The sequence below is a fragment of the Argiope bruennichi genome, chromosome X1 (assembly GCF_947563725.1).
Source record: "Argiope bruennichi chromosome X1, qqArgBrue1.1, whole genome shotgun sequence".
Lineage (NCBI taxonomy): Eukaryota > Metazoa > Arthropoda > Arachnida > Araneae > Araneidae > Argiope > Argiope bruennichi.
In genome coordinates, this window is record NC_079162.1 from 73,058,646 (window position 1) to 73,075,366 (window position 16,721).

At 28.1% G+C, this 16,721-nt stretch overlaps 1 protein-coding gene across 1 annotated transcript in view; it reads right to left on the reverse strand.

The window, feature by feature from the left end:
* Positions 1-208: 208 nt before the first annotated feature.
* The window catches only part of LOC129958260 (serine/threonine-protein kinase DCLK1-like), a 34,880-nt gene continuing 18,367 nt past the window's right edge, over positions 209-16,721 (reverse strand). Inside the window, exons 6-15 of the mRNA XM_056070582.1 lie at positions 16,386-16,522; positions 16,251-16,308; positions 16,048-16,167; positions 13,598-13,744; positions 11,336-11,469; positions 9,477-9,554; positions 7,249-7,345; positions 5,297-5,377; positions 3,897-5,012; positions 209-2,717 (exon numbers count right to left, since the gene is read on the reverse strand). Coding sequence (XP_055926557.1) covers positions 4,893-5,012; positions 5,297-5,377; positions 7,249-7,345; positions 9,477-9,554; positions 11,336-11,469; positions 13,598-13,744; positions 16,048-16,167; positions 16,251-16,308; positions 16,386-16,522 — 972 coding nt within the window. The 3' untranslated portion in view covers positions 209-2,717; positions 3,897-4,892. The remainder of the gene's footprint in view (positions 2,718-3,896; positions 5,013-5,296; positions 5,378-7,248; positions 7,346-9,476; positions 9,555-11,335; positions 11,470-13,597; positions 13,745-16,047; positions 16,168-16,250; positions 16,309-16,385; positions 16,523-16,721) is intronic.

The following is a 16,721-nucleotide window of genomic DNA, read 5'->3' on the forward strand; positions in this document are numbered from 1 at the left end:
TTACTCCATAATCAATATAAAACAGAATAACTGTTTTAAAAACTTTCGAAATTAAAATTACTTTAAATGAATTAAAATTTTGACAAATAAATTACTGGCAGTAATAAAGAAGGCAAACTTCAGTTTGTAGCAGAAAGAAGATAATTAACAACACAAGACAATTTATATGTGTGCCAATTAAGAAATGACAAAATCACAAAAAGGAAGATAATGATTTATTCTGTTATTTCAACTACAACATGAAATATGAACTTATAAAAACTAAATATTTAGAAAATACTTTCTAGGCAGATTTTCTTCTTCTCACTATCTGATTTCAGTAAAAAAATTCACACATTTAATTTTAATACAACGGTTATATTGCTTACTTTTAGAAAGTACACTGTTCTTATTACACAATATTTTAAACACACCTCCATTCATTCAGTTTAATATTAGCAGTAATATTACATTCAAATTCATTTTGTAAGTACAATTAATGATGATCAGATAAGTTAAGATTATAAGAAAAATAAAATACATTCGATTCTTAATGTTACAATGAGCACATTTGTTGCAAAACTATAAAGATAAATAATTTGTTTCATGCTGTTTACGCTTATTTCATTGCCTGTTATAAAAGTTCAGATGCAATGAAATAACCTAAACAATCCTTCACAGACACTTTCAAAGTATATATGTTGTATAAACTGAGAGCTAAAATTTTAATTAATAAAAACTTATCTGTAAAGGTACAGCTGCGGTAATCGGCCCATCTGGGACGGGTCTTACTATACTGGGCGGATAATCTGTTTTCACTAATCTACAAGACAAGTAAATTAACAACAATATATTCAATTATTGCTATCAGAATATTTTAAAAACTTAGAAGTTCTTAATATAATGCCAAATTAATATCGGCAAAGCTATAACATTTACATATTTTTTTAATGTAAAGCCTAACATACACTCATTTACAATACTGACACTCAATCATCAGAACGATTTTTCTCTTTATAATTAATTAAACCATACATTATTTAAAAATATCTTCATAAACCAAAGAAAATGGTCCGAATAAATATTCTTTTAGAAAATACTTCAGATAATTTAAGTAACACTGACTTTGACTTTAAGGCAACTAAATATTTGATCTGAAATCCATGATTTTCTTAGTGGCATGTCAAAAGTATCAAAACTATCAGAAGTGCAATACATTTCAATATAATAGTGACTACAGTTACAAAATCAACTCGCAAATTTGAGCAAACCTAAAAATCTGTGACACGAGGAATGTTTTAAAAAGTTTATACTATAATTACAGCCATGTCGGTATGATACCAAATGCATAGTATTTAACAGACTGTTATTGACTATATAAACTAAATAATGACAATCTTTATATTAACTAAATAGATTTAAATTTCATTAAATGATTCTTAACATATGAAAAAAAATGATTTTCTAACTAAACCATGTCATTTTTTATACAATTTTCAAACATATCTTTAATTGCTATGATTGAAGACGAAAAAAATGGACACATTAAATATAAATCTAAAAGAAAAAGTCACATGCTTTGAGCTAAGAATTATAAAGATAAAAAAAAATGCATTTTATAACAAATATAGAACGAATGAATAAAATATAATTTGTGACAACAGTACTACATTATTCACAGAGAGGAATTAAAACTCAATTTACTGCAGCAAACCAATTCTTATGCTGCACTATAAAATCATAAATTGGCAATTTTCATATAACTTTTTTTTTACATTGGGCTTAAAAATTTCATAATATTTATAAAAATAACTAATATTAATATTAAAAGAGGGTGTTATACTATTTGTCAAATTTAAGTCATTCTGTTGATAATTTTCACTGTTTTTTAAAAAAGGAAATTATAAATTTCTTGTCTGAACTCTATTACTTTCAAAAATAGCAAAATTTAAATATTAAGTCAGAGGGAGGAATTAAATACAAGATGATTATTTATTTATCTGAATTCTGTCGATCATTAATTACAATGAATTCGTACATTTGAAATTGATATTGTTCATCTATTTGATACATAGCGAACACCCTCTCTTTCATTAATGGACATATTCAAACAAATATATGGTATAATTTAAATCAATATACTTATATTACAAAATAATAATAAAAAAAAAGACAGCAACAGTGGAATGACAATGTAGTATTGAGGTAGCTGTCTTCCAATGAAATTTTAAAGAATAGAACATCAAATATGTTTGAAAACAGACTACATAAATACTTGACATGCAGAAAGTTGATATAATATAATTATTAAGGCAATTATTGCTTCTAATCTATGACAGATTAAAATCTTTTGTACCAGTTAGGTATCTTGTAAAAGTTTGCAAACATGTGCTTGACAATTCAATTGTTTCAAAAGAAGCTGAAACAATTATAAAAAAATAACTACAATACACAAAAACATTGTCTAGTTACTTAGAACTTTATACATACTTATAAAACATGCTGTTAAGACATAAGCAACTTTAAAAAATAGCATAAATGTACACATTACTTTTTCACAAACTATTGCTGAAAGGGGTTTCTTTTCGTTTTTTACAGTTAGCACCAAGTAATACACTAATGGACAAACCAAAACTGAAATGATCATTATTAAAATTCTGTTAACTTTCTTGTTCACATTAAAATCCAAAATCAGCTGATAACTTCGAGTTATCTCTAACTTTATCCAACCTGGTAACCTGAAAATAATGGGAGAAAAAGAACAATTAAAAAATTTCAAGCTAACAAGAAGAGAAAAAAAAAATGTCTGAAACAGGAAATAAATCAAAATTTAAATACAATTTCTATGATATATCACACAAATATGAATATATTTTTATAACCGAAAACGGCTAGGCTAAATTATCACTGCTCTAAAATGAAGATAATATGTGTGAATATATTAAGTCTCCATATTTCTTGAGCAAAATAATTTAAAGAGTACTATTATGAAACAAAAAAGTGAACATTTAATATATTTTTGAAATTAAACCAGTTAGTATACAAATAACTTCAAATAATGAACTACAAAAAACAAGCATGCCAAATTAAGTCTTATTTTAAAAATAAAATGACAGCAAAATTCCTGATCCTACATTAAATAATTTAACAACATAAAATCTATATACAGAAATTTTAAGTTTCCCTTGATTCAATGGAATCAACTTTTTCTATTCAGTGAATAAAATAATAATATTACACATAATCAACAAAAACTGCATATTTTATTGACCAGCCTTCAAGTTACTAAGAAATTTTCAAGCAATAATTCGCGCTTTTATTTAGAAGGAAACACGCATTCAAGAAAGTTTTTTTTCCCATGTTGTCGATTAACATTTCTCTAACGGGAAGAGGAAGGGAATTTTGAACAGCTTTGTTAGACAACGAGTTCAGAATAGAAACTGCTCGAAATAAAAGTGCAGTTGTTGAGAAAAAATATTACAATGAAAGTGGGAATAATTTGTTTCAGCATTCCGTTTAAATGATGAAATATCTTAAATAAATGCATCCAATATCAAAACTTCCGAGGATTAATATATATATATATATATATATATATATATATATATATATATATATAAAAACGGATAAATCAGAAAAATAAACTTTTTTGAGGATTAGAAGGACAATTCAATAGAAAAATCTTTTTTAAAATATCATCCAGTCTCCTACTAATTTAAAATTATATAAATGTTTTTAATATTTTTGAAAGCAAAATTTAATGAAAACTTCAAATTCTGCAATTATTCCACACTAAAAATGAAACATTTCATGAAATGCATTTTAAAGCTTGCAACAGAATTATTGGTTAGGAAAACATGTTAAAAAAATAAATATACTGAATATTTCTTGAGATAAGAATAAAAAAAAAAACTTACCATCTAATCATCTATGTATGGTTACATGTTGAGCAGTATCAGTAAAAAGGCAGGTAGCTGATGTTACATCTGGGAGAAGAAACTGCTGTGCCAGTCTCGAAGAATATTATTAACAGAAAACATTTTCAAAGAGGATTAATATATGGTAACAGAAAATGTTAGTTCTTGTGACTGACAATTTATTACATCTATAAGTAATGCCAGTATTTATATGTAATTGAAATTGAAACAAAATAGAAGTTTGGAAAGAGAATTATACAATATCAAAATTTTGAAGATACATACAAGACTGATTACATAGATAACTCTTACATATATTTGATTAAATAATTAGATGTTAAAAACTCCTTGTTTATTATAAATGACTAGAAGAGAAATGTAGCTAAGAAAAATTCATTTAGCACAAAGTGCTGGCATACAAAATTTTAGATAAGTAGTTCACGTTTTATCGTCCAAAGACTACAATATTTAACAATCACAGGACTAGAAAAATAAAACTGTATACAATAATATGATGAGTTTAAGTGTAACACTTTATACACTAAACAAGACTATTCATTACAATAACTTTGAAAAACAAGAAAGCCATATCACATGAAAACAAAATATTTATTTTGTAATCATTCATTGTTAATTTCAATAAATATTCTGATTAGTGTATTAGAAAAAAATAATAATAAAAGCTACTCTTTAAGATTGCAATTATTTACTTCCATAAATGGAATCAAGTCAAGGAAACAAATATTGGAAGCATTCCATTCCAAACAAATAATTTTTCACAGGAATGTGATTAACATAACAAGGTGGGTGTTTCATCAAAAACATAAGAAAAATTAAAATATATTACTTAGAATAAATATGTCATAGTATTTCATAGGGAAAAGACAGAAAAAAAATCCTCATTTTGACAATAATTTTTTTCTTTCTGGATAACATGGATGGATGGAAGACTAGACCCAAAATTATTTCCTTTAAATGCTACACAAGCTCTTAGAATCAGCTACTTACAGCAATTAGTGCAATACCAGCAGATTTCAATTTCGGTTTGTGATCAAAATGCATGGTGATTTCTCTAGACACTGAATTCTGCATGTCAGTGTTGTGAGCGAGGTCCGCCTATAAAATATAATTTAAAAAAAAACGAGTGTTATATTATATATAATCTGTTAACTTAAATTGCATTTAGTTATTTCCAAATAATTTTTAACTGCAATAATAATTATTTATAACACTGATATTGATGTAGACTACATAAAAGTGATGCAGACAAAACTGGAAAACTGAAACAAGTTTTCTCCAATAAATCTGAAGTAATTCCATCTTTGTTTATTTTCAAGAACAAATATAAACTTGAACTCAGAGGTGCATAATAATAAATAAATTTAAAAAAATATATTTACATGAACCCAGGGATGATCTAAAACTTCAGCAGCAGAATAACGTTCATCAGGATTAACTTGTAGCATCATTGTAATCAGTTCCTGTAAAAAAATATTTTCAAAACTTGAATTTTAAAATATATATAAAAACACATAAATACAAAATAAATTTCAATATTTTGTGGAGACAATTCGTTAATTCCTATCAATATTTTATAATAAGAACCATTTGTTATTTTTGTGAAATACGGTTTAAAGTTCCGTCAACGCATTATTTTTTACAAGATTTTTTAAGAGATGTTGAAAAAACGGAGATAATCCGTAACAAATTTCGTACAACCATTTTGTATAACCTAAATAACATTTTTTGGCGAATTCACTATCAGTGAACATATATAAAAATATTTCCGATATAACATTGAATGCATTAAAGGACGAATGTGATGCAATAAGTTTTAATGCCAATAGAAGATCAGCTTTAAATTACTAACTAAAAAGTTCGGAATCAGCTTATTTGCGAACATCAATTTTGACGTTTTCGGACTTTGGATACCATCTCATTTATTCCTTTTAGATACAATGTCCAATAACAATTATGACTTTTTTTGAACTGGCATGCAATTTTACGTTTTCTTTTTTTGGCATGACAAGTAAATGCCTGTTTGCCCATATTACTTAAGCTTATTATCTTCCTACAAACCGAATAGTACGCAACAAATGGATTTTGCTGAACTTCTTTAATCCCTTCAGCAAAGTCAGGATACATATTTTTATCTGTCCTATTTGTATTAAATACGGATTTGGAGCAGCTCATTGTTTTAAAAAAATTTCTAATATACTCTGAATAAGCTCACAATTTCTCAAATAATGAACAAACCATTCAATAAACTCGCATGTGAATGCCTAAGCATCACCCCGATGCATCTGCAAATTGGATTTTGCTATTCCTGCCAGTAACATTTATTCTATTTTCTCATACACTAATAGGAATCTCGCGCATCATCATTAGATGGAATCTGGAAATGTCATGGAAAGACAGACGTCTCCGAAATCGAAATTAAACTCATCTATACAAAAAAAAGGGGGCGAGTTTCCGCGATTGAAGTTGTTTCGCTTTTAGTGTAGTGGCTACGATCTTTTATTTTTGCAAAGTTCAAAAATAAGCATTTTTTAAATGAAAAAAAAAAAAAAAAAAAAAAAAAAGATGAGGGGAATCTAGGAACTTAAAAATATTATTGTATTTTCCCAGTTTTTAAGGAAATTTTCTAATTTTCCAGCATTCCCCCCCCCCCCTTTTAAATGATTTTTAAATTCTCTGCAATTTCCCAGTGCCATGACAACCCTAATGCTACACAACTGAAATTTTGAAACAATTTTTTATAAAATATCTGACATTACTTGTTTGTGTACACACACTAAAAGTGCAATTTTCATAATATGAATTAAATGTTAAATCCATTCATTATAATATTATTACTGAAAGAAGTCCGAGCCTGAGGAAAAAATCTAGCTGTAATACTTAAAGGGGCAGAAATAAGATCAGAGGATAAAATTAAGTCAGAAATAGTCTCTTCTTACTTTTAAGAAAATTATTACAAATTATAAAGCTTTTTAAAATTATAGACAACAAAATGATAACCACAAGAACATTACAAAAGTAGAGTATTTAGAAAAATAGAACTATATACTCTAGGTATAATTAAGGAAAAAGGTTTGTTATTGCTTCTAACCTTCTAATAAAACGAATATTCTAAAAATTAAAAATGTTCCATTCTACATATATCACTCTGAGACATAACAAAACTAAAGAAGTTATTCAATCTATATCCAATTAATTGTTTAAACAGACCGAAATATTGCACATCCAATATACATTAGTTGAAAATGAGATTAAAAAAAAGCCTCCGGAAATTAAACTGGAGTATGAACATTAACTACAATAAATAGCTAAACAAAACTAGTCTAAATCTTACTTTAGCTGAATCAGATATGTCATCCCAAAATGGTTTAGTGAACTCGTACTTTCCAGCCAATATCTGATCGAATAACTCAACCTGATCGTTATTTCGACTGAAAAATAAAAACAATATAGTTCAGAAGAATTTAAAAAGTATAAACAGTATTTAGATAATTGAAGAAATTCTGGCATGAAGCAGGACAAAAGAAAATTGGAATGAAAAAGAAATTCGATTTTGTAGCCTTAATATTCTAAACATCTAAACAGCTTCAAAAGGAAAGGATCCAGAACTGACAATCACCTCCATTAATAAACTTGGAAACTGCAAAATAGAACCAAGAGATTACACTGTAAAAAGCAGGTTCAAAAGAACTAGATAGGCTTTGATGATCACCTGGTTAAGGCACCATGCTAATAGTTATAATTTAAGTTCAGTAATCAAATTTGAAGTACTGAAATTTGTTTAAATATTTATTTGTTACTTAAAATTATAAACTATATTCTGAAAAATTTGGGAATTATAGTACTATTGATGAAGAGAATAAAGTTTTATTTAAAGAATTAATATACTGTCATTTAATGAAGGGGAGGATAAAAATGTCTTAAATCAATGACTACTACATATTAATTAAAAAGTAAAATTTCTAAGCAAGTTTTAGAATTACACTCACTGTAAGTGATATTTGATATTAAATTATCTTGCTCTCTGATGCAAATGGGTATCATGTATCAAAATGTGAAGAATAAATCGGTAGTACTCCCCAAACAATAAACGGAATTCCGGAATCGTTACTGCTGGTAAGTTACCTGCTACCAAGCATCTCCCTAGAAAATGCCATACATGCTCGATGAGATTTAGATCCGGAGATCTTGATGACCAATCCAAGAGTTCAGTATTCTCACTGTCCAACAGCTCTTCGACAGCTACTGTGAGATGAAGTGGCACATTGTCGTCCAAAAAAGGAACTGCGGTCCCATTGCGCCTCTAAAAACATGTAAATACGGAAGGAGAATATCGTTACAATAACGGGCCCCAGGGACTGAATCTCCTTCGAAGTTGTGAAGGTCGGTATGACATAATGCCTCCTTACACGAGAACACTGCGACCTCCACGCCGGTCCCTTTCGATAATGTTGGAGGGGTTATTATGGGTTTCCCGCTCTCTACACATGTATATGCGTACATAATCGCTATTCCGACTAAATATGTTTTCATCCGTAAAGAGTACTCAACCCCACTGATTATCTGTCCAATTCTTGCGTTTATAGCATGTGCTACCATACCTAACCATAGTAAATCTTCTAATTGGTCTTTCAATCTGCTCAGCCTCTTCGATCTGCTAATTTAATTTAACTTCGTCCTTAATTTTTACACATCAGAGTAATTCACTAGATTGCCGATTGAAATTAATCCACAAATGACCAGAAGGGTTCTTTGAACCCATTTCTCAACAGTAAAAGGGCAAGCTTTGAAAATCTGTGTAGCATGATGTAACTATATTAACAGAAGAATATCCATATTATATTATATATATATATATATATATATATATATATATATATATATATATATATAGAGAGAGAGAGAGAGAGAGAGTGATAATGCGAACTCATGGGCCAAAATATATCTGCAAGATGGAGGAATTTATAGATATACTTAAACAAGAATTTCCCACATTAACAGAAGCAGTTGGATTCAACAGAAATGCAAAGCAAGAAAACTTAAGAGTTAATTTTTCATTGACTTTCAAATTTCTTGGTCTTTTGCATCTAATTTTTCTTCAGCTCCATAGCTAAAGACCACTCACCTGCAGTCTGAATGGACAGCCTGTCCCAAAAAACCATATAAGCTCAAATGCAAATTATGAATTTCCAAAATAAGAGATAAAATTATCATAACAAAATTATTTCTACAAAACTTAATCACATTTTTCAACAGTAGACAATGTTAGCTAATATGTTAGTAGCATTAAAATAATAATACACAAAACATGAATCAATCGAATTTTTTAATGTTTCAATAAATATACAATAAGCTTTTTAAAAAACTTTTTTTTAAATTTTGATTCATAGATTTGCTATACCCTTCCAGACACTCATATTTTTGTTTCTGTGGCAACGGTATGGTAAAAATTTGCTACTAAAGTTCTAAAAAAATACAAATTTACCGCAAAATACTTTAGAAACTATGTCAAGCATATGAAATACTAATCTTTAGAAAACAGTTAAATTTTAAATACTTTACCTAACAAAGGGAGGAAATCCACAAAGCAAAATGTAAGTAATGACACCAGCTGCCCAAATATCAACTTTCAAGCCATATCTGTAAAAAACACACACAAAAAAGGTAAATAATAATCCCGAAAATGAAATATACATTGTATAAAAATTTTAAGTGCATATATACATATGAGTTTGAGAAATCATTTTGCTAAATGCTGCTATTCAACATTTAAATTATATTTAATTCTATTTCTCTCCTCATATTACTTTTATGCAAACAAACAGCCTGCAAAGGAATCAATAAATCTTAATGAAGTTTTGATTTTACTGACTCTAATATATGTTCTCAGAGAGCAATATGTAGTCTCACACAAAGAATTTTTTATTAGAACATTTTAAGTAGCAAATCCTCCATTTCTTGATACTTATTCTTTTACTGTTTAGATATATATGAATAAATAACTTCCCCTTTCTTCTACGAAATGCAGAAAATCATTAAATGAGAGAAATACAGACAAAATGCGATCAAAAGTTTGGATTCTTAGAGGTACCCTGGATTGTTAAATATAGTTTAGCACATTTATACAATAGAGTAAAATAAAAATTTTAGCTGACCAAAGTAAAAATTTCGAAGAATTTTTTCAAAAGATTTCTTTTATGGCAATCAAATGAAAACACACACGTTTATTTATAAGAGATATTTAGCTCCATGCATTAACTTTGGGAGAGGCAGAGTAACAAAGATATTAACCATAGTCATACAAAATAATATGATTGCAAATGTTCACTGCAAAGGATACAAGAGACAGAAGAAGCAGTGTAAAAAGCTTTAACAAGTTAATAATAAGCAGTGCGCCACCCTTGTAGACATAGAATACAATTTTAAAACAAGAGTTCGAAGAGTTTTCAATGAGAATATCTATAAATGCAATTAATAGTCATGAAATTCCAGAGACTTTTAAAATGCTCAGCGATCTTAGAGGCATTAGTAGCAGGTATTAATCACAATGATCACAACTTAAAATATTTCCTTTGAAAGTGTATACTTTTTGTCTCCTAGTTATTGCAATATCAAATTTCAACTAATACATATTTTCCTTTATATCCAGTACTATGTTCTGACTGTGTTTATGTGGTATCTTTTAAATGTTATGAATGAATGTTTCCGACTAAGCACTCTTTAGCAAGTATTGACTTGTATTAATGTTCCCAACTTTGCTTCTAAGATTCATGAGGGTTAATAATATAACAATATATATTAATTATTATGCTAAAATACATAGCAACAGATTAAGAGACTGTTTCAAAAAAGGATTACTTTTTGAGCTATAAAGAATTGCATTTGATTATTTTTCTAAAAACAATCAAATCTATATTTATATTCCAAAAAGTTGCTATCTACATGAAATATCAAATTGAACAGAACCAGGACCTATCTTCAGAACACACAAAATTAATATAAAAGAATTTCTTAAAAATAATGCACCATTTTGTTAAAATTATGTTCTTGTCCGTTATCAAGAAAAATGGAGTCTTTCGAATACTACTTATAAAGCCAAAATCAATTCAAAAACATTATACTTCAACTTTTGATATTAAAATAATAAAAATATTCAATATGAAAGAGATAGAAATAGTTGAGAATCGAGCCTTAAATCATTTTTCAAATAGATGAGCACGTCTTTTGGAGGGGCATCTTTCCCTCACATAATGTTATTTATTTGAATAATAAAAATGCAAAATGAAAATTTTTCATTTATCAAGAATTTAATTTACCTTGATACAGTATGTTCCAATTTTGCACATAATTTTATTTCAGTATATTGCACAATTTTGAAAATATCATTGCATATTGTTGACAAGAATTTAAAAAATACAAACCCAGTTTCAGCTAGAATTTCAGGTGCTACATAAGTAGGTGTTCCACACACAATATAGAGAGGTTCTTTAACTTCAACGGCTAATCCAAAATCTCCTAATTTCAGAGACCGAGTTCCATCCTCATGTTCCACAACCTGCAACCAAAAGTATTTCTTAATAGTTATTTTTTATAAACAACTTACAGAACAAAAATTATATCTAAGAAATAAAATATATAATTTCTCATACGCAATTATGCGCTTCACACTAAAATAAAATTTTTATTTGAATATTAATTGTGACTGTTTTAAAACAGAGGTATAACATAATAACAAGCAATTTTTTAAGAAAAATTTGACTGCAGAAAAGGAAATTACACAAGTGTTTTTAATGAAAAAATGTAATTCTTCACAACAATACGCATTACATGCAAAATAATTTCTGAAATATTGCATTGCATAAATTTAATTAAATAAAAGTTAATGAAAACTAGTCGCCTTTAACGACAGCCATTCGCCTACCATCTATATTTTTAAAATAAATGGCTAAATCAGAAAATCACTCCCACGGTCATACACATTGTATCAATATTACCAATTTTTATTTTATTAATTAATGGAACCAATAGTCACAAGAATTTCATATGAAACCAATGCTACTCATCTCTCAACTACCGTCCATTTTCCAGAGAAATTTCAAAATCTCATTCATTGTTTGGAAAGTCCTTGGCTGTTTTGCCAATCACAATCACTAAATAAAACATCTAATGTACAGATTTTGCCACCTTCAATTTCATATGAAATTTCAGATATGCCAAACATTGTTGTCTGTCTTTTCCACATCCATTTTCCAGAGGTATACCAAAATAAAAAGACAGGGTCCTTAAATTTAGCAACAGGACAGATTCTGCCTATTTTCATCGTCATTTGATTTTACCATTTTGAAAGTGTGGTTAACCAATCAGAATGTTCTACTACTAATATCTAATCATAATTCAAAATAGTTCTTTTAATTGACGATCTATTTTTGACGATTTATTTCATCAAACTTCGTCTACATGAATACATTAATGAGTATCATATGGTCTGAAGATGCCTGATTAATATAATTAATTTAGTTATGTCAAAAACTCTTGATTAACTACATCTTATTATAACAAAAGTATAATAAAAGAATAGCTACAGCAATATAAACAAAAGTTGCAAAATAATGATACAGAACTCTGATTGGTTAGCTTCAAATCGTCTTGGCTGTGAAAATTGACGAAATCATTCTAGTTGTAGAGACTGAGGGCGGTGCCAAAGTTTCATTTTGAAAACTCTCCCAAAAGGCATAGGAAGTGAGTGAACGACTATTGATGTATTGAGAGTGTCATCAGCTTTCATATTAAGTAAACTTGTTTGAAGTTGGTTTAATGGTTCAAGAAAGAGAACTAACTGTTGCAGTATTTCCCCTATATGTATCGAGAATGTTTTTATCATTATTTATCCCGAAAATGGTGGTTGGTGGAATGCAGATGACTCTTGATGTTATATCTAAGGGTCATAAACTTTTATATGAAACCAAAATGATTGAAATCGGAGCAATGGTTTTGGCTGATGATCTCTGTTACAAGATTTTCATATGGAAAATGCATTATAAAGTTTAGTTTTTACTTACTTCTCTCGAAAATGGAGGGTGGAGGAAACAGTACACCCTTGATACATATACAGAGGTCATGAGCTTTCATAAATATTTATGAAATCGGACTATTGATTATCGCTTTTATGATTGTCATTACACATTATTTTAAGCATATGGATACATCCATATCAAATAAACATTCAAGCAAAAAAAAGTTTAGCATATTGTATTTCAAAATACATTTCAGTCAATTCTTGTTATACATTTCAGATTATTCCTGCACTGTGATATTATCTTGCACTCTCGCATATATACAGCATTTATATTTTTTCTCTACTTTTGAATAAATAAGCTTGAATTAAACAAAAAATAATAATTAATAAGCAGCTCTACACTCTTACAACTTTCAATTCTGAAAAAACTCAACCCGATTTAATTTAAGCATTGATCATCAATAATAATTTTTTTTCTTTCTATAGATCGTATTAAAAACTGCATGTTCATTACTTAATTAAATTTTCAACTGTTAGAAGAAGATACTTCCATGCATAAATTTTTTTATTGCAAACTTTTTTTTTCAATTTGATTCTAGAACATATTCTTAAGATCAAATTCCATCTATTATCTAAAGAAAAAGAATGAAAAATCCATATAACTTACTAATAAGTTTTCTGGCTTGATATCACGATGAACAATGTTTAAGCAATGTAAATAATATAAAGCACTGCTTAAATCATGAATCATTAAACTAGCATCTTTTTCTGTATACTTAGTAGCAGAAGCAATAGCATCAAACAAATCGCCACCCTAAGGGATAAGTAAAAAAACAATGAAAAGAACATTGTTAGATAAAATAACAAATTTACAAAGATGGAAAAGCTAAAGAAAAAGATCTATGTTCAATCATTGATAAGAAATTTATGTAATGATGATGAAAACTTTAAAATTTAAGAAGAAAAAATAAAGACAAAAATGAAAGTTCAATGTCTTGGGATTTAAATAAGAAATCAAATGCCAAAAAAATACAAATAGTACTTCAATATACAATTTGGCTTGAACATTTAAAATTATTTTGGATATTTACAATTATAAGTTCAGTCACCATTTTTATCCCTGAAATGCAACCGAATTAAACATATTATGGCAGAGAATACAGACAATTCAGCCTACAATCCTCTTTATCTATTTTTTTTTCTTTCATAAATCAGATTTTAAAACACGAAAAATTTCAATCTGCAATGAGCATAACACATTTTTACTCGATGCACTCGCATCTTTTAGCTCATTTGTTTAGTAATGTATTAAAAATATATTAATTTTAAGTGATTAATTTGAGTTATATATTTATGCCAAAACATTTCCAGAAACTCAGATTTTCAGGCCTTTTCAAAGAAAGCAAAACGAAAATTGTATCTCTCATACAATTCAGTCAATCAATCTTTGAGGTAAATCGAGAAATGTTGGAGACGCTACAGATCCCACAAGATAGCTACAAGACTTTTACCTAAAGGGAAAGTTTCATAAATAACTTCTTTTGGCTTTCTAATTTGTTAAAAATGCATACAAATTCCCCTTTATTTTCTGTCAGATATTATTCTACATAGAGATATTTCTTAAAATTTAGAATTGTCTTTAAAAAAAATCAATACCAAGATAAAATTAAACGTGAAATTTATCAAAAATAACTATCTCCTAAATTATAGAATTTCATAAGCAGAGCTTCAATAATTTTTATAAGAGCAGTTTCTTCCTCTCTTTTTTGTTTTTTTCTTATTTGAAATATATTAATCATTCAGCTTACAGGGACAGCATTTAGTGTTACAATTGGGGCCCATTTCCGATGAAATCGAATATTTCTTCCCTCATACATGTAATTTGGAAAGATGAATTGCACTAGAATTGAGACGGAAGCATCAAATGTTAAAACAATCATTTTCAAATGAAAAAAAAAAAAAAAAGTCAATTCTTCTTGCAAAAGGCTCATCATTAATATGAATTTTCTAAAATTTGCAGAAGGGCAGTTTTAGAAACTTTGATTTATCCTATTTTGTACAACAGAATGCTGGTGGTGGCCTATATATTTACTTTGTATCGAATAGCATTATATTTGAATTATTTGGCCCTTGACAATACTTCTACAGATGCAGGCACAAATAGAAGGAACTCTTCTCACCTAATGTCAGCTGTAAAACGATAGTTGGATGCTTACTTCTTGATAGATGATTGGCATGCAAGGCCTGTTGATATTCCGCCATTATCACCGGACTTGAATCCTGTTGCTTTTTATCCAAGGAATTTATTTTGCATATAATACGTCTTCTGTAGAAACAGTAGATCCTTGCCGGTGAATTCAAGAAACATATCTCGATATCATAAGTGATAAACTAGATCGCTTCCCGTAAGAATGCAACGTTGTATACATATCAAAGGTTTTCATTTGACCAAGTTTTTTTCAAAGTATTTCAATTAGTTTTATTCGACCATTTTTCGAAATTAAATCAAAGTCAATAAATGTATCATTAAGTAAATGTATTCTGATTCAGTCCTTTTAATAACCTTTTGTGATATGTTTATTATTTCTCTAAAAGACTGCGAAATACTCGCTCATACACCAAGTTTGAGGTATGGGAAAACGGTCTAAAGATACATTTTAATATCTCAGCAAACTGTTTTTCCTTAGAATATTCATTTTTTCGAAAACTTTCTACAGAAATTTTACAGAAAGAAATATAAAACTTTGTGTGCTTATAAACGAATGCAAAAAAACATTTTACTCACAGCCATTTTTCCATTTTTGTGGGCTCAGTAAAAATTTAATTTTTGTAACTTTTTATTGTCACTCTGCATAGAAGTCCAAGAAAGTATTTTCACACATTTCGATACCTTATTTGATGAAACTCAGCAATTTGCATAAAACGACTGTTGAATGCTCAATTCCTTGATAGGCGATGGACTTATAAGGTTGATATATATATATATAGACTTACATATAACACACACACACACACACACACACGCACGCACATTCCAACACTTTATGTACATTTATAGCAAAAATAGTTATAAAGTTAACTATTTATAAAATTTCTTATAAATATAATTCAACTTACCTTTATTAATTCCATTACTAAATAAAGATCATTTTCAAAGTCAAATTCCTCAATGAGTTGTACAATATTCTCATGCTTTACTCGTCGGAGAATTGCCACTTCGCTTTCAATTAAATGCTCCTTTAATAAGTAATGCGGGAAAAAATTATTATATAAACAAGTCTTCGAAAATAAATGCATGGAGAAAGTGTATATCTACTTACTTTTCCTTTGCATTTATTTTTATCTATCACTTTTAAAGCATATTCTGTCTTATTAATCCTGAAAAATGCAATATTTTTTTTTGATAAGATTTCAAATGTAAAATAATTCTTGGAACATTTGAAAAGTCTACTTACTTATCAATACAAGTGTAAACAACAGCAAAATTTCCATCACCTATCACTTTCCCTACATCATATTTTTCAGAAATAGGAGGAGGAATCTGCGATAATGTGAGATCATGACCATTTTGGCTTTCATGTCTGCTATGGCTCTACAAAAGAATTTTTACAAAAACATTCAAGAATTAAAACCATGTATTTTCTTAACTTAAAATTAAAAAAAAAAGAAGATTTAAATAAAAATGTTTCATTCAGAAAATCAAATGCAGTACTTCATGATATTTTTGCAAGAATAGTTTAGTTAAAAAGAGAGAAATATTATAAAAATATATAAAAATATTATAATAAAAT